The sequence below is a fragment of the Eschrichtius robustus genome, chromosome X (assembly GCF_028021215.1).
Source record: "Eschrichtius robustus isolate mEscRob2 chromosome X, mEscRob2.pri, whole genome shotgun sequence".
Classification (NCBI taxonomy): Eukaryota; Metazoa; Chordata; class Mammalia; order Artiodactyla; family Eschrichtiidae; genus Eschrichtius; species Eschrichtius robustus.
Genome location: NC_090845.1, coordinates 29,235,040 through 29,253,304, shown reverse-complemented (window position 1 = coordinate 29,253,304; position 18,265 = coordinate 29,235,040). Strand labels below are relative to the sequence as shown.

At 39.8% G+C, this 18,265-nt stretch overlaps 1 protein-coding gene across 6 annotated transcripts in view; it reads left to right on the top strand.

The window, feature by feature from the left end:
* The window catches only part of DMD (dystrophin), a 1,739,631-nt gene that overhangs the window by 1,699,391 nt on the left and 21,975 nt on the right, over window positions 1-18,265 (top strand). For all 6 annotated transcript variants that reach the window (XM_068533306.1, XM_068533307.1, XM_068533305.1 and 3 more), the window contains 2 exons: window positions 4,963-5,206; window positions 6,087-6,210. In XM_068533306.1, coding sequence (XP_068389407.1) covers window positions 4,963-5,206; window positions 6,087-6,210 — 368 coding nt within the window. The remainder of the gene's footprint in view (window positions 1-4,962; window positions 5,207-6,086; window positions 6,211-18,265) is intronic.

Sequence of the window (18,265 nt, the reverse complement as noted above, 5' to 3'; positions counted from 1 at the left end):
GTGTGGGGCTCACACGCTGGTCAGTGGACTTTCAAACTCCTGTTGGAATAACAGGAATTAAAATTCTCCTCACCAGGTCAGGGCTCAGAGCCAGATCTGAAATCAGGGTCCTGCCAAAACACACCTGGAGAGAGACAGACACATACTCACTTATATTTCAAAGGAAGATGAAAAAGAGAACAATTTGGACTGCAGCAGGGGACTACAGCTTACATGTAGCCATGGACCTAATGCATAGAACCTAGGGAAGAAGTGAGAAGTATGGTTGAGAAGGGGAGCATTACAGCCTTGAAGCCAGGACCTGAACCATGCTGCCTGGTGATGAAATGACTCAATGTAGGGTCTTCAAACTACCAATGTAAGACCTAGCCCTAGACTAGAGGCCCTGAGACCCTGCTGCCTGAGTGGAAGCAGCCATAAAACCACATGACAGAGAACAGTCAGTTCAGAAGGAGAGAGAAATAGAATGGAAAACACTCCAACACGAAATATAGCAGAAAACACACCCTATCCCTTTCAAAATGTCTCCAAACCAAAATCCAAAACACACGCAGACTTGAGATAGCCCCTGCAAACTGACCATCAAATGATGAATTTAAGCCTAGATGAAAATAAAATGATAAGACAGTACAACAAAGATTGTAAGTACATTTAAGATGCTCAAAGACATAAGTAAGGAAATACCATTTATTAAAGTAACAAATTAAGAAACAGAAATTGATGAAGAACAGATGGATCTGAAAAAGACATCTTTGGACATTGAAAACTATCATCACTGAAGCTACTGATCTCAATAGACAGGGTAAATTCTAGGCTGGACCCAGTCAGAGAGGATAAGGAATTGAAAAGATGATTCTGAGGACTTTACTATACACAGCACTAAGAAAAACAGATAAATATAAACAAGCAATTAAAGAAAGATGGGGAATTGACCACAAGACTCTAAAATATACCTAGTACAAGTTTCAGAAGAGAGAATGCAGGAAACGGCAGAGAAGCGATATTTGAAGCAATAAGAGCCTAGAATCTTCCAAAAACTGAAGAATGATGTGGGTCTTTAAGGAAATGGTCTCTCGAGAGAAATTTCAAACATCTGGGAAGGCAAGAAAGGCCTATGTAGAGCAATTGGTATTCTTTACAGCTCAGCTTTGGGAAGCCCTGGCTGATTCAAATGAGCTTTTTCTGTTTTTCAGTGGAAAGCATAAAAAACAGAAGTGCAGTGTCTTGTATGTATTAAACCATGGTTTCTGAACAAGGGCACTTATAACTAACTCAGTAAAGGAGAGCTCTGTGGAAAACTAGACCCAGAGAAAGACGTCTCTGGAAAAGGTGGTCTCCTGTCAGTAACTTTGTGAAAAGTAAGTGGGAGGATAGTAATCGTTTGTTGTACTGTCCTGAAGTCCATGTCTAAAACCAATGTTTTCAAAAAGCACATCGTGGATGACCCACTCTGGTAGAAAGAAAAGTCTTGAATAGGATTCTACATAAAAAGGTGTTATCAACTGGGACATTTCAATGAAGGTGGATTTCTTTTAGCGAACACTTCAAGGGAAAAAAATAGAAGATAATTCCTATCAAATGAAACCTTGTGAACCTTGGATGCTGCTTCAGGTTCACGGAAATATTTCGATGATTGTCAATTAAGCAGCCAGAAATTGGATTTAATTAATGTGAACAACTACTTATGGTGGTTCACACCCAGAGGGCCTATGTGTAGAATCTGGCTGAGGGTAAACTTATTTTGATGAATTTCTTCTTATTACTGCTTTGTCAAAGCAGATGGCTATGAAACAAACTGCACATATAACTCTCCTTGAAGATTGATAGCAGATAGGATTTCAGTCAATACAGATAGGATACTATATTCCTGTAAATGAAAAAGATCATAGATTGATTTTCCTGTACGACTTTAAACAAATTCCTAGAAAACTTGTAACGTTAGGTACAGGGTAGAGCTTTAAACAAAAACAAACCAAAAAAAAAAAAAAAAATAGATTGGATTGAAATAAAATCATCTTCGGTGCAGAGATCCAGCATTTTGAAACTAGGCATTTCGGAAGACGTGCCATCCCCTGAGGGACGGTGGGAAAACTCTTCTTGCCTGCTCACCACTTGCCTCTCACGTCTTTTCTCATAGATAGACATCTCCCACATTTGTGGGTAGGACATTCTCTAACCCGATGAAATACATCTGTGAACGGCAGAAATCTGTCATCTTATTTTGGTATTCTTTGTAACTGGAAGAAAGATATCAAGAGTTCTGCTCATTTGCTGGGTATCAAATAACAGGTGTCCTCCGTTGGAATTGTATTCTCAGCAATTCTAAAGCAAGAAGGAAATCTATACCCCTGTGTGTATTTATTAAAAAACATAAAAATAAGAAAAATGATTTAAGCATTCAACCTAAAAGCTAGAGGAAAAACACAGGAAGTTACAGAACATTGTTTTGTTTTTGTTTTTGTCTTTTTTAATTCAATAATTTAATTTTGGCCGTGTTGGGTCTTCATTGCTGCGCATGGGCTTTCTCTAGTTGCGGCAAGCAGGGGCTACTCTTCGTCGCAGCGTGCAGGCTTCTCATTGCGGTGGCTTCTCGTTGCAGAGCACAGGCTCTAGGGACGCAGGCTTCAGTAGTCGTGGCACGTGGGCTCAGTAGTTGTGGCGCACGGGCTTAGTTGCTCCACGGCATGGGGGATCTTCCCGGACCAGGGCTCGAACCCGTGTCCCCTGCATTGGTAGGCAGACTCCTAAACCACTGCACCACCAGAGAAGTCCCAGAACATTGTTAATGGACATAAAAGGAGACTAGAATAACTGAAGAGCTTCACCATATTCCTGGATATGAAGACTCAATAACACAAAGTCAGCTGGTCCCATTTTAATCTGTACAGTCAATGTAATTCAAACCCGGAATTTCAACAAGGGTTTTCCTGAAATATGAAATCTTGACACTAAAATCATTCATAGGGATGATCAGAGAGGTCTGAAGAGCCAAGAAAATTTTTAAGACAAAACAAAGTGGGAGTGAGATGGCCTACCAGACAACAATGTATTTAAAGCCATAGTGCGGAATCGCACAGGGACATACAGATAAACCAACAGCAGAGAATAGAGGGCTCAGAAGCACACTTGTGTATTTATGGATGCTTGATGTATTATATAAATGCCATAGAAATCAGTGGACAAAAGGTGGACTATACAACGAATGGGGCTGGCTTAATAAGTTATCTATGTGGGGATAGTAAAATTAGATTTTATGTTCACACCAAACATAAAAGATTCTGGGTAAAGTCCTAACTGTGAAAAACAAAATTTTAAACTTTAAAATGTAGGTGTAAGGAAGATTTTCTTAAAACATCAAAAGCAGAAAACATGGAGGAGTGTTTTGAAATTAAAAATTGTTGTACAATAAGATGCCAAGAATAAAGTTAAAGATCAGCTATGCTAAGACGTGTGTAGGAGATAATATCTGCTGTGCATATTAACTGGCAAAGGAAAAGCATCTCGAACATATCCAGAATGTGAATAAGAAAAAGACAACCCAGTAGGGAAATGGGTAAGGAAACATGAAAAGCCAACTAACATAAAAGAAGTTCAGCCTCGGGGAATTCCCTGACGGTCTAGTGGTTAGGGCTCTGCGCTTTCACTGCCAAGGGCACGGGTTCGATCCCTGGTCAGGGAACTAAGATCCCACAAGCCACGCGGTACGGCCAAAACAGACTAAGTTCAGCCTCACCAGTAGTCAGAGATGTGCTCATTAAAATATACCCATCAACCGAAACGTAAATGTTTGGTAACAAGTACTTGATGAAGATGTGACCAGATGGAAAATCTCACTCACTACTGGTGGGAGAGTGTAAATTGGTATAAAAACTCTTAGGAGAGCAGTTTGGTGATCTGTAGCAATGTTGAAGATGTTGCTAGAACCCAACAATTTTACATCTACATATATCCTGTAAAGAATCTCTTAAACAGGTATCCAAGGAGACAGGTAGACAGAAATTCATTGCGTCCCTGTTTGTAATAGTGACAAGTTGGAAACAACCTAAATGTTCACTGAGAGGAGAATGCTGTTGGCATATTCAAGCAGCAGAGTAAACCTTATAGCCGTTAAAATCATGAACTAGTATGTATCAACATGGATAAATCTCCAAAATGGTGTTGAAGGCAAAAAGCAACTCTTAGAATGGTATGTACATGCTTAAACAAAGTTCTTAAACATAAAGTTTAAGAACATGCAAAATAATGCTATTAGATTGAATCACGTGAAATGGCCATTTATGTAGGGTAAAAAAAAAGCCGAATATCAGCAAGCTAGTATTTGTGGATGCACTCGTGGTAATGATGGACGTGGAACTCAGGATGGCATTATCTCCTTGGGGGCACTGGTGAGCGGGGAACTGATATCCATAGTAAGGAGAATCTGTGGGGAAGCTTCAGCTGTAACTGTCATATTTTATTTCTTCAAAGAAATTTGAAGAAAATATGGCAAATGTTAAATTTATTAAAGCGCTGTGGTGGGTACATGGGTACACTCTTACTATTATGTTCTTACACATTGCTGTTGAAAATATTTGATGATTTTTTTAAGCAAACCGAAGTGTTGATAGAGGTATAAGAATTATAATCTCATGACAGTATAAGGAAATATTTACAAAACGATTAACTCCTTTGCTGCTTAATTATGTAAACATAGTAGTCACAAGGCTTTGAGTATAGAAGATTGAAAAGCATCTCCCCTCACATATTCCGGGCAGACGCTTCAAATTTTATTTTGTTTTTTTAGCATCGCTAAAATCGTCGTCATAAAAACCATTCATTAAGTGCCTCCCTTTTGCTTGCTATTGTGTTTGGTGGTGGTCAGATGTATCTCTCTGCCATTTTATAAGAAATCTGGTGATGATATTCAATTTTCTTGTTTTTTTTTTTTTTTTTTTCCTTTTCCACTTCTTTGATGCCGAACAGGAATCTGCAAGCAGAATATGATCGTCTCAAGCAGCAGCATGAACATAAAGGCCTATCCCCACTGCCGTCCCCTCCTGAAATGATGCCCACCTCTCCCCAGAGTCCCCGGGATGCTGAGCTCATTGCTGAGGCCAAGCTACTGCGTCAACACAAAGGCCGCCTGGAAGCCAGGATGCAAATCCTGGAAGACCACAATAAACAGCTGGAGTCCCAGTTACATAGGCTAAGGCAGCTGCTGGAGCAAGTGAGACCCACCTCTCTCTAACATGGGATATTTACAAAAAATCATTTTCCCCTCTTCAAACTAACAACTAGAACTCTCCGAGTCCTTTTCAGAGCTGTAACAAGCATCGATTTGTTAATTACTTAGTATGTGCCTAGCAAAGCGCTAGATATCAAGGGATGTAAGAAGAGGAGGAGAAACTTAGCATGTCATTTTATAGTTGTTCCAGATTGTTTCCTGCAAAAATGTCTTTTATTTGACTGATTTAAAATTCACCGTGGGGGAAAAAAAAATACCGAAAGGTTTCCACTAGTTATCTCAAAGTGAAAATTTTACCTCTTGAAATGGAACTCTTTTTTTTTTTTTTCAATTAGTCTTATTTTCTGGTATGCCTTTGGGTTTTTTCTTTTGCTAATCCCTAAAACATAATTTTTTTGAGTCTCCATTGAAAATGTAGCAGGATATTGCATTGTGGGAGGCCCTGCCTGCACACAGTCTTGGCTTTCTGGCAATTTTAAATTTTGAGATATGGTCGCTCCATCGTGTTCCTTAATACTTCACAAAAATAAGAATTCTCCACTACATTTGTGTGGTCTCATATGATTTCACCATTCTCACATGACCTTCTAAATCTTTCAGTTATTTAGGCTAATGATTTTTCTATATCATCTTATTCCACAGTAGCTGTAATGTTTTTCAAACTTAGAAGGGGGTACAATTCAGGTACACAGACAGTATCCATGGATCTTATCAACAGTGCAATTTCCCAAATTTAACCATCTTTGGGAGGTTTCTAAGTAGGAAAAGTCGTAATTTCTGAGTCTTGAGCGTCTGTAATAGGTATATATTTGTTTGAGTGCTAATTATGAAAAATAATTCTCTTTTCTTTTGGATGCCTCAGCCCCAGGCAGAGGCCAAGGTGAATGGCACAACGGTGTCCTCTCCTTCTACGTCTCTTCAGAGGTCAGACAGCAGCCAGCCTATGCTGCTCCGGGTGGTTGGCAGTCAAACTTCAGAATCCATGGGTAAGTGTCTGTCTGTCTTAGCTACTCCTGGATTTTGTTCTCTCGTAAGGTCTGGAAATGGTGAACTGTTTGCTCAGAGGTTTAAATCATCCGCTAAATTATCTAATATCGGTTCTGGACAAGGGATTGTCATAAATGCCTTTGGGGTATGAAGATGAAAGACATAGTCCTAGCCCGCAAAGGACTGGCTATTCAGTTAGTCAGAACAAGGCAACGTGGTATTAAAGTTTCATTCATTTCGGAGATCAGAGAAGGCTTTTCGACGAATTGATATTTGTGAAGGGTTTTCAAGGATGGAGTAGGAACTGAGCATATGTTGAAGAAGGTATAGCATAACGGAAGATGTAGAGATGAGGGCCAAGGGCAGGAAGGAGCCAGTGGTCCAGTTAGATAGATAGGGTCCAAGCAGGAGGTGGGGTGGGGGAGGAAGTAAGGCTGCAGAGGAAGGTTGGAGTCACATTATAGTGACATGAATATTGGGCAGAGGTGTGTGGTCAGTGTCAGGGAGCCACTGAAAAAATCACTTAGCAGGTGAGAAATAGCTAAAAAGATGTACTCCGGCAGTTTTAGCTGCCCCAAAGTAAAACTTTTATAGGTTGAAAGACTAGTTAGGAGGCAATCACAAAGGCCAAGCAAGTTATGGGACTTACTTATTTGAAAATAGAGTACCCAAGGCCAGGGGACTGACTGGAAAATATAAGGAAAGGAAATGAGGGGAGAGGATTTGGTTGGAAGAAGATGATAGTGACGATCCTTTTGAATGTGGAAATATACTGTGTTTGTTTGTTTGTTTTAGGAGGTGGTAAAAGGACAGTTTGGAGAGATTTGAGAGTGAACTCCACAGAATTGATAGCTGAAAGGGGTGAGATGAGAAATATATAACAAAGGTGCTTGGATACAGTGCCTCGGGGAAGACCTCTCCATTTGGGTGATGGGGTAGTGAAGGAGTGGGGAGTAGTGTTGGAAAGGTTACTGAATAGGGATTACTGAATAATATCCTCCATTCAAAAGGAACAGCAAGACCAGAAAACGAAGCAGGCAACTCCATAAAGTACAAATATGACGTTTACTATGGGTAGCTTACGTACAGGGTAGAATCAGGTGGACGGTGAAACATCCGTGCTGAAACATTTGCAGCTGCACTCCCTGCCGCCGAAGGGGGTACAGAGGGGGACTTAAAGGGGCCAAAGCATGTATGCACGGATGGAAACTGGGGCTTTTTCCTCCCCTCTGGGAAGGGGGGGGGGGTGGTGGTGGTGGTGGTGGTCTCATGACCATTAACCATCTGTGTCAGCAAAAGGCATTCTTCCAGTTTTCGCATCAGATGAAGGCAAGGGTAAAAGGCTGATTGATAGGGGACTTGTCTGGCTTGGGCACATTCCTAGTGAGTAGGCTGAAGCTCAGTCAACACAGAAAGGGGAGGGAGGAGGCCTGTGTGCCCAAGATGGAGCTGACAAAAATGGAGTCAGTGTGGTTCAGCCACACAGGCAGGCATAGGCAGGCATAGGTTTAAGGAAGAAGATGAGTGCAACAGGTCAAAATGCTGAAAAGGGCTCAATCGAAATGAAAATAAATTACAGCTCAGTGGATCACTGTAAGGGCATTAGCTGAAAATGCTTCCTCAGAAGTGGCTAAGAGAAGGGAAGTTGGAGATGGCTGTCTTTTCAGTGAAACAAACGGTCAGGTAATCTTGAAAATGAGTGTGGCCTGAGGAAAGGAAAGGAAAGGAAAGACCCTTTTGGAACATTATCAAGTATAACACTGAGGGCGGAGATAAAAAAGTTTGTAGACGAAATGGTCAGCCGGGTCTGGTGGTGTTCTTCAGTAGTCTTCTCGGCCTAGGACGGGGTTCCAAGAAAACTGGAGTTAATGAGGCAAATAAAAGGTCAAAACAAGTAAAGCATTTTGCAGGGGTAATGAATCCGTTGTTAAAAGGACCATGACAGGTGGTTGCCAGCCATCTGCTTACTGGTTTTTCTGGTTGTGCTAGGCTAGACAATAGGGGGTTTTATGAAGGCCACAAATACTTGCTCTATCCCCTTCCTCTCTCCAACAACATCTTTATTGGAGTGTAATTGCTTTACAATGGGGTGTTAGTTTCTGCTTTATAACAAAGTGAATCAGCTATACGTATACATATGTCCCCATATCCCCTCCCTCTTGCGTCTCCCTCCCTATCCCACCCCTCTAGGTGGTCACAAAGCACCGAGCTGATCTCCCTGTGCTACGCGGCTGCTTCCCACTAGCTATCTGTTTTACGTTTGGTTGTGTGTATATGTCCATGCCACTCTCTCACTTCGTCCCAGCTTACCCTTCCCCCTCCCCGTATCCTCAAGTCCAGTCTCTGGTAGGTCTGTGTCTTTATTCCCGTCTTGCCCCTAGGTTCTTCATGACCTTTTTTTTTTTTTTCCTTAGATTCCATATGTATGTGTTAGCATACGGTATTTGTTTTTCTCTTTCTGACTTACTTCACTCTGAATGACAGACTCTAGGTCCATCCACCTCACTACAGATAACTCCATTTCGTTTCTTTTTAGGGCTGAGTAACATTCCGTTGTATATACGTGCCACATCTTCTTTATCCATTCGTCTGTCGATGGACACTTAGGTTGCTTCCACGTCCTGGCTATTGTAAACAGAGCTGCAATGAACATTGGGGTACATGCCTCTTTTTGAATTCTGGTTTTCTCAGGGTATATGCCCAGTAGTGGGATTGCTGGGTCGTATGGTAGCTCTCTTTTCAGTTTTCTGAGGAACCCCCCTACTGTTCTCCATAGTGGCTGTACCAATTGACATTCCCCCCAACAGTGCAGGAGGGTTCCCTTTCCTCCACACCCTCTCCAGCATTTATTGTTTCTAGATTTTTTGACGATGGCCATTCTGACCGGTGTGAGATGATATCTCATTGTAGTTTTGATTCTCTAATGATGTTGAGCATTCATGTGTTTTCCTGGGTCCTAAACTGGGTTTACTTGACCCTCTTACCTCACAGAAAGGACGAGACCTGTGACTCCTTGATTCACACTTAAAGCTCTGTTGCCTGGTACCATGGTGTGTTGAAGAATTCATTTTATACTTAGGATCTTCCGTGAGAGTAGAATATAGAGAGGTGAAGTGCCTAATCCAAATTGACGGGACAAAAAGGAAAGGTATGAGTGCATTTTATGGTGGAGGATTGGGGACCATGGTCAGGAAAATTCACAAGTTGGACCTCGTGGAAAGTAAAACAAACACTTTCCAGCGACGCCTATGTCTAAGAGGTGGCCTCCCAGTGAGCCGCTGCTGATCATACATGCAGATCGTGGAGGGGCCAGGGTTGCTGGGAAAGGAGGAAGATTCCTCAAGATGTTGACGAAGGTGGATGAGGGCACTGAGATTAGAGAAATCAAAGCTTGTAGAAAAGCCAGGTTTCATTTCTTTTCTTTTCTGAAGGAAGAGGAAATGTTTGGAGTTGTTTTCCCGGCTTTACCACACCTCAGTGATTTAGGGCATCAGATTCTCTTTCTCCACGTGAGATCTGAGTCGAGCTAATGGCCTGTTGGGACTGTAAGTAAGTGACAGCGCAGCAGATGACAAAATATTATATGCCTTTGTAAAGTCTATGAATTCCAAAAATAACTGAGTTCTAGTACCTCTGTTGTTAATGCCTACTGCAGGATTTTGCCTTTTTCTGAAGTAAGCAAGCAAAGCCTGTGAAACGAAGTCACATATTTTAGTGGTGAGATTCAGAGCCCTGGGTGCTTAGAAGCATTAATTATTTAGGCGAGGCAGCGTGCCTATGAAAGCACCCAAATTAAAGTCCACATCAGGCCGTGGAGCTGAGAGGATCGTGGCAGAACAGAAGTGCTTTCTCCAGTGGCCGAGTTAGGCTAAGAGATGACTTGCCAATGTAAAATGGATAGGCTCTGTTGTTAATAAGTTTGTTCTCTGGATGAAAAGACTGAATTCAAAGGTGACTTTTTTTTTTTCACTGTAAAGAAGAAAAAAAAAAAGACCATCTTCTTGCAGGATGCACACAGGTGTTGAAATAAATGCAGTGGGTATCCTCATGCTTTGAAGCTCTGAGATGTGATATGGCTGGGATTTGCTGAACCATTTTCTGGTGGAGAGTTGCATTCTTTTAATATATAACCCCAAGACTTTTTAAAGAGAAATAGGGGTGAAGTCATACTGGGTGAGCTAATGAGTTGGAGTTGGCGTGTTTCCTCAAACCACGAAATACCACTGGTTAAGTCTCTGGGTACCATGTGTGCATTCTATACGTCCTTTAAAATGGGACGATGTCCTAATGATGAGGCTCACATTCTGTCAGAAATGAACAAAGTCTATCCATGTATCTTCCCAACAGCTTATCTCTGACTCTCTTAACTTCTTCTACCCAATCAATCAATCATTCTTTTTTAAGAACATTTTAGATATTAACTTGTTCGTTTAAACAGTGTTTAAAGGTTCCTTAGCTTCTTATTTAGAACAATTTCAAACTTAGGGCAGAACTGCAGTTAATTCAACGTTTTGCCACATTTGCTTTATTTATTTATTTACAGTAACATCTATTTATTTATGTTTAGCTGTATGTTAACAAACATCTTTATATATCCTGCATTGATATTCATGTATAGTTTATGTGCCTGTATAGTTTTAATGATTATGTTGCATACTTAGTAACACTTCAACAACATCTATCTTCCAAGGTGAAAGATATTCTCTTACATAATCACACTCACTCAGGAGCCAATGAAAGGTCATGCTTTAGTCTCGAACACTTCCCTAGCCTCTTCAGATTTTTGCATGAGACTGACATTTCAGAAGAGGTCAGGCCAGTTGTTTTGTAAAATGTTTCTCACTTTGCATTGCCTGCTTGTTTACTCATGATTGGGTTCAGGCTAAGTATTGATGCCACATGACTGCATAGGTGATGATGTGTCCCCTCAGTGCATCGCTTCAAGGCTTTTCTCAAGATTGTCAGCCTAGACCTCTCTCCTGAGTGAGTATTTTCTGGATAAAACCAAAAAAAAAAAAACACAACAATCCAAAATTTGCGATCAACCGCCAGAATTTCTAAACTGTACAAAGGCAGTCAGTCATTTTCCACACTTTTTTTCCCTTTATCAATTACGCTTTGATGTAGGTATACAAAGAAATGTGCACATCTTGATAAGTTTGGACATATGTATATACCCCATGATACCATCATCACAGCCAAGGTACTAAACATATTCATTACCTCTAAAACCACCCCTTTAACTTACCTTCCTTCTTGAGCCAAGCCCCACCAACACCTCTCCGGTCATCAAGGCCAGTCTGTTGTTTTGCATAAACAAACAAACAAGAGAAAAACTCTTCAGTTCAGCTGCTTCTGCCCAAATTTAGCCCTCGTGATGTGATATGAATACTCTCCTAATTGGTTTCTCTGTCTTTAGGCTCTCTTTCCAAGCCATCTTCCACGTGTATCCAGTTATTCCCCTAACAAACATTCAGATTGTATATTAACTATTCTTCTCCCTTTTTTATGGCTCCTGTTTGCCTCAAGTCCATACTCCTTAGCATGGTATTCAAATTCAAAGGTTTTTCTCACCTTCCTCTAGAGCCCAATTTTTCACTGTCTTCAAACATGATCCCCTGCCTCCATTTGCAGACCCCAGTGCTCCTGCACACATATCATATCATGCTGTTTCACTAATCCATGCTGTCAGCCATCTCTGACCCTGTGCACGATGTTTTCTTAACCTGAAATGTACCATCCTTTTCACTCATTTCGTCTTTTTGGGGGAACTTCATCATACATTATTATATCCTGTAATGAGTTAGTTAGTTAGTTAGTTATTAGACTTTGTTTCTTCTCCCTAGAACTTAACCTCCTTAAAGGCAAGGACTAAGTCTTGCTCACTGTCTTCCCCATTTGATCACCTTTTATGCAGCAGACATTCAGTAAAATGCTTGTTGAATGATTGATTGTTTTCAAAGCCAAGCACACAATGTAACCTTGTGTACATACGGAACAGTGCACACACACAGGAAATTTTAGCCTGAGGTTCTGAATCAAGATGACAACATAAGAAGATCCTGAATTCCCCCCCCCCCCCCCACTCACAGAAACAGGGAATCTACAACTACACCTGTAACAGTTCCCTCTCAAAGAAATTCAGGAACTAGCTGAGTGACTCATATACATTGGACAAACAGAAAAAAAGCCCCCATCAAAACGGGTAGGAGATGTAGAAAACAAACTTACGGTTACCAGGGGAGGAAATAATTGGGATTGACACATACACACTAAAATACAGATAACTAACTAATAAGGACCTAGTGTATAGCACAGGGAACTCTACTCAATACTCTAAAATGACCTATCTGGGAAAATGGATACATCTATAACTGATTCACTTTGCTGTACGCCTAACACAACATCGTAAATCAACTAGATGGCAATAAAAATTAATTTAAAAGAAAAGAAACAGGTAGGAGAGCCTGAGACACAGTCTTGCTGTAAACCCCATCCCTGGCATGGTGACACACAACCAGGAAAGAACTCTCAACTATTAGCTTCTCCCTGAGGAGTAAAGGTTTGGGCTCCACAAACACCTAACTAACTTTGAAGTCAGTGGGGCTTGCATCCGTGAGAGAGATCCACAAGGCTATGGAACTAAGAGGCAGTACTTACTTAAAGGGCTCACGTGGACTCACCAAGGCTAACCCCACCTCCTGCCCGCCCCCCCCCCCCCCCCCCAGTGCACAGCGTAGAGGCAGCAGACTGGAATGCATCCATCCAGTCTTTCCATGAAACAGTCCTCTTTGTTTATAACTCAAAAGCCTCAGCCTGAAGAGGCAGGCTTCTTATTCATTTAACACACATACAGGGGCTGACTTCAGTACTCTCTAGAGATCGTGCAGGCCGGCCAGTGCCATCTTCCCACTCTGCTGCCTCACTCCAGGTCATTGGTATCTCCCGTAAAGGGGCTTGTGCACACATCATCTGGTGCTCTGGTGGCCAGCAGGGTTTATGTTCACAGGTTCAATGGAATGGTAGCATACCAAAAAAACAGTTTTTAAATAGCTATCAATCATCATCTCCCCAGAGCTCAGTGCAGAGGGGGCATACAGAAACTCACATCTCCCACTTTTTCCCTGAAAGAGGTCTATTTACATTCTTTAAAAGCTATTGCCGGGGGCGGGGGGGGGGGGGGGGGGGCGGGGGTGGTGGTCAGCCTTCCAATCGTCTTGCATCTAAGTGCTGACTGAAATTCCTCCCCATCGGAACACTGACAGGTCTGGGCGCACCCTCAACTAACTACTAAGAGCCACTAAGAACAAAGAAGCCTCTGTGGACAATCACAAAAGTTTAAGAGCTGATCAAGAGGTAGGGGCAGGGTTGAAAAACAAGGCTCACCTCCTACATGAGAGCACGCCTTCAAGATGGCAGAGGTAACTGTTGTTATAGCCAACACACAGAAACCAACACAAAGCTCAAGGCAAATGAAAAAACAGAAATATATTGCAAAGAACAGAGCAAGATGAAACCTCAAAAAAGACCTTAAAGAAACTGACATAAAAGTATTTTGCAAATAGAGAATTCAAAATAACAGCCCTAAAAGATGCTCATCAAGGTCAGGAAAACAATGCATAAATAGAGGAGAATTCCAAGGAAGAGAGAGAGAAATATAAGAAAAGTACCAAATAGAAATCAACAAAGCTAAGGATACAATAACTGAACCAATAAATACAATAGAAGGGTTGAACAGCAGACAGGATGAGCGAACCCAGAAACAGGGCAGTGGAATTCATCCATCAATCATAGGATGAAAAAGAAAAATGAAAGAAAACAAACTTACGGTTGCCAAAGGGGGAACAGTGGGGGGGTGGGTGGGATGAACAGATACACACTACTATATATAAAATAGATAGATAGATAACCAGCAAGGACTTACTGTATAGCACAGGGAACTCTACTCAATATCTTGTAATAACCTATCATGGAAGAGATGTAAAAATAAATAAATAAGTATATATATATATATATATATACACACACACACACACATATATGTGTGAATCACTTTGCTATACATCTGAAACAACATTGTAAAATCAACAATATTTCAATAAAATTTTTTAAAAGAATGATAAAGAAGATAGCTTAAGGAACTTATTGGACACCATCAAGCAGACAAATATTCCTAATATAGGGTCCTAGAAGGGAAAGAGAGAGAGAAAGCAGAAAACTTTTCTTAACCTGAGGGAGGGAACATACGTCCAGATCCAGGAAGCCTGGACAGTTCCCACACATTATAATTAAACTGTCAAAGACAATGAGAAAATCTTAAAAGCAGCAAGAGGAAAACAACTTGTTACATCCAAGGGAATCCCCATAAATCCATCAGCAGATTTTTCAAGAGAAACTTTGCAGGCCAGAAGGGAGTTGCATGATATATTCAAAGTATTTAAAGAAAAAAAAAAAACAAAACTGCCAACCAGAAGACTCTATCCCAGCAAAGTTGTCCTTCAGAATTGAAGGAGAGATAGATAAAAAGAGTTTTCCAGACAAGCAAAAGCTGAAGGAATGCAGCACCACTAGACCAGCCTTACAAGAAATGTAAACCAGACTTCTCCTTTAAACTGAAACAAAAGGGTGCTAGCTAATTAGCAACAGGAAAACATGAAAGTAGAAGTCTCACAAGTAAAGGTAATTATATAATTAAATTCAAAATAATCAAATCATGTAAGAGTGATGGGCTGATTGCTTATATGTTCAGTATGAAGGTTAAAAAACAAAAGTAATAAAAATAACTATAACCAAAGTAATTTGTTAATTAGACACACAGATAAAAATATGTAAATTGTGGCATCAAAAACATAAAACATAGGGAGGAGAGTAAAAGTGTAGAGCTTTAGAATGTGTTCGAACTTAGGTATTATCAACTTAAAATATTGTTATAAATATGTTTTATCTAAGCCTCATGGTAACCACAAAGCAAAAACCTACACACAAACAAGCAACAGAGAGAAGGAAATCTAAGCATTACACTACAGACAATCACAAAGGAAGGGAGCAAGAAGAAAGGCACAGAGGAACTACAAAACAGCCAGCAAACAATTTTTTAACTGGCAGTAAGTACATACCTATCAAAAATTACTTTAAATTTAAGTGGACTAAATGTTCCAGTCACAATACATGGAGTGGCTGAATGGATTAAAAAACAAGACCTACAGTCTCCCAAGGCAATAGAAATAAAAACAAACAAATGGGACCTAATCAAACTTACAAGCTTTTGCACAGCAAAGGAAACCATAAACAAAATGAAAAGACAGCCTACAGAATGGCAGAAAATATTTGCAAATAATGCAACCAATAAGGGCTTAATTTCCAAAATATACAAACAGCTCATACAACTCAACAACAAAAAACCAACCCCAAATGAAAAATGGGAAGAAGATTGGGACTGACACATACACACTACTATATATAAAAAATAAATAGATAACTAATAAGGACCTACTGTATAGCACAGGGAACTCTACTCAGTACTCTGTAATGGCCTATATGGGAAAAGAATCTAAAAAAAGAGTGGGTATATATGTAGGTATATGTATAACTGACTCACTTTGCTGTACAGTAGAAACTAACACAACATTATAGATCAACTATACCCCAGTAAAAATTTTTTTTAAAAAAGATAAATGGACAGAAGACCTAAATAGACATTTCTCCAAAGAAATACAAACGGCCAACAGGCACACGAAAAGATGCTCAACATCGCTAGTTATTAGAGAAATGCAAATCAAAACTACAATGAGGTATCGCCTCACACACCAGTCAGAATGGCCATCATTAAAAACTCTACAAATAACAAATGCTGGAGAGGGTGTGGAGAAAAGGGAACCTGCCTACAGTGTTGGTGGGAATGTAAAGTGGTGCAGCCACTATGGAGAACAGTATGGAGGTTCCTCAGAAAACTAAAAATAGAATTACCACATGATCCAGCAGTCCCACTCCTGGGCATATATCCGTGCAAAACTCATCTAAAAAGATACATGCACCCCTGTGTTTGTTCATAGCAGCACTATTCACAATAGCCTAGACATGGAAACAACCTAAATGTCCATCAACAGAGGAATGGATAAAGAAGATATGGTACATATATACAATGGAATACTACTCAGCCATAAAAAAAGAATGAAATAGTGCCATTTGCAGCCACATGGATGGACCTATACTTTATCATACTAGGTGAAGTAAGTCAGAAAGAGAAAGACAAATGCCATATGATATCACTTAAATGTGGAATCTAAAATACAACACAAAGGAACCTATCTGAGAAACAGAAACAGACTCACGGACATAGGGAACAGACCTGTGGTTGCCAAGGGGGAGGAGGTTGGGGGAGGAATGGAGTGGGAGGTTGGGGTTAGCAGCTGTAAGCTATTATACACGGAATAGATAAACAACAAGATCCTACTGTATAGCACAGAGAACTATATTCAATATCCTATGATAAACCATAATGGAAAATAATATTAAAAAAAGAATGTATATATTATATACGTATAACTGAATCACTTTGCTGTACAGCAGAAATTAACACAACATTGTAAATCAACTATACTTAAAAAAAAAAAGGAAAGGAAAGACACAAGACAAAGAAATGCAACATATGACCCTAGGTTCCGGCAGGGGGCGGGGGGGGGCGGGAATATATATATATATATATGCACATATATGGTTACAGTTATAAAAGACATTATGATTAAGGCAACTGGTAAAATTTAAATATAGGCTACAAATTAGATGATAATATAGTGCAATGTGGTTCCATAAGATAAGGGTTCAAGGACATAATGATGAAGTACTTAGGAATAAAGGGTCATGGGCCTGAACCTTATATTGAAATAGGTCAGCAATAATAACAACAACAATAACAAATCTATGTATTTAGAAAGAGAAACAAAGCAAATATGGCAAAGCAAATATGGCAGCATTAACACTTGTTGAATCAAGGTAAAGGGTATATATAGGAGTCTATTTTACTATTGGAATTTTTCTGTAACTTTGAAATTTAAATAAAATTTAATGAAAATCCTTTCCAACAAAAACAAAACAACAACAACAACAACAAGACCTAGACATATGCGGCCTATAAAAAACTCACTTCAGATGTAAAGATGTAAAGAAACCTGGGGTAGCTATACTTATATCAAACAAAATAGACTTTGAAACAACGACTAAAACAAGACACAAAGAAAGGCATTACACAGTGATGAAGAGGTCATTCCAATAAGAGGCTATAACATTTGCTATAACATTTGTAAGTATTTATTCACCCAGCATAGGGACACCTAAATATATAGAGCAAATATTAAGAGACCTAAAGGGAAAAATAGATAGCAATACAATAATAGTAGGGGATTTAACCATACCTCACTTACATCAATGGATAGGTTATCCAGACAGAAAATCAATAAGGAAGCATGGGACCATATATTGTGTCAGGTGAACTTAACAGATATATACAGAACATTCCATCCAAACACAGCAGAGTACATTTTTAAGTGTACATGGAACATTCTCTAGGATGGAATATTCTCTAGGATAGATCACATATTGGGCCACAAAACAAGTCTCAGTAAACTTAAGAAGATTGAAGTCCTATCGAGCATCTTTTCTGACCACAGTGTTACGAAACCAAAAATCAATTTCAAGAAGAAAACTGGAAAATTCACAAATATGGGAATATTTAATAACACATCAGTGTGTTATTGTACACACTACAAATGGATTGATGAAGAAATCAAAGGAGAAATCAAAAAATACCTTGAGACAAATGAAAATGGAGATACAACATAACAAAAGTTACGGGATGCAGCAAAGCAGTTCTGAGAGGGAAGCTCATACAGATAAATGCCTTCATCAAGAAACAAGAAAGGTCTCAAACAAACAACCTAACTTTACACCTCAAGGAACTAGAAAAAGAAGAACAAACAAAGTCCAAAGTTAATGGAAGGAAAGAAAGATCACTGCAGACATAAATGAAATAGAAATGAAAAAGATAGTGGAAAAGAT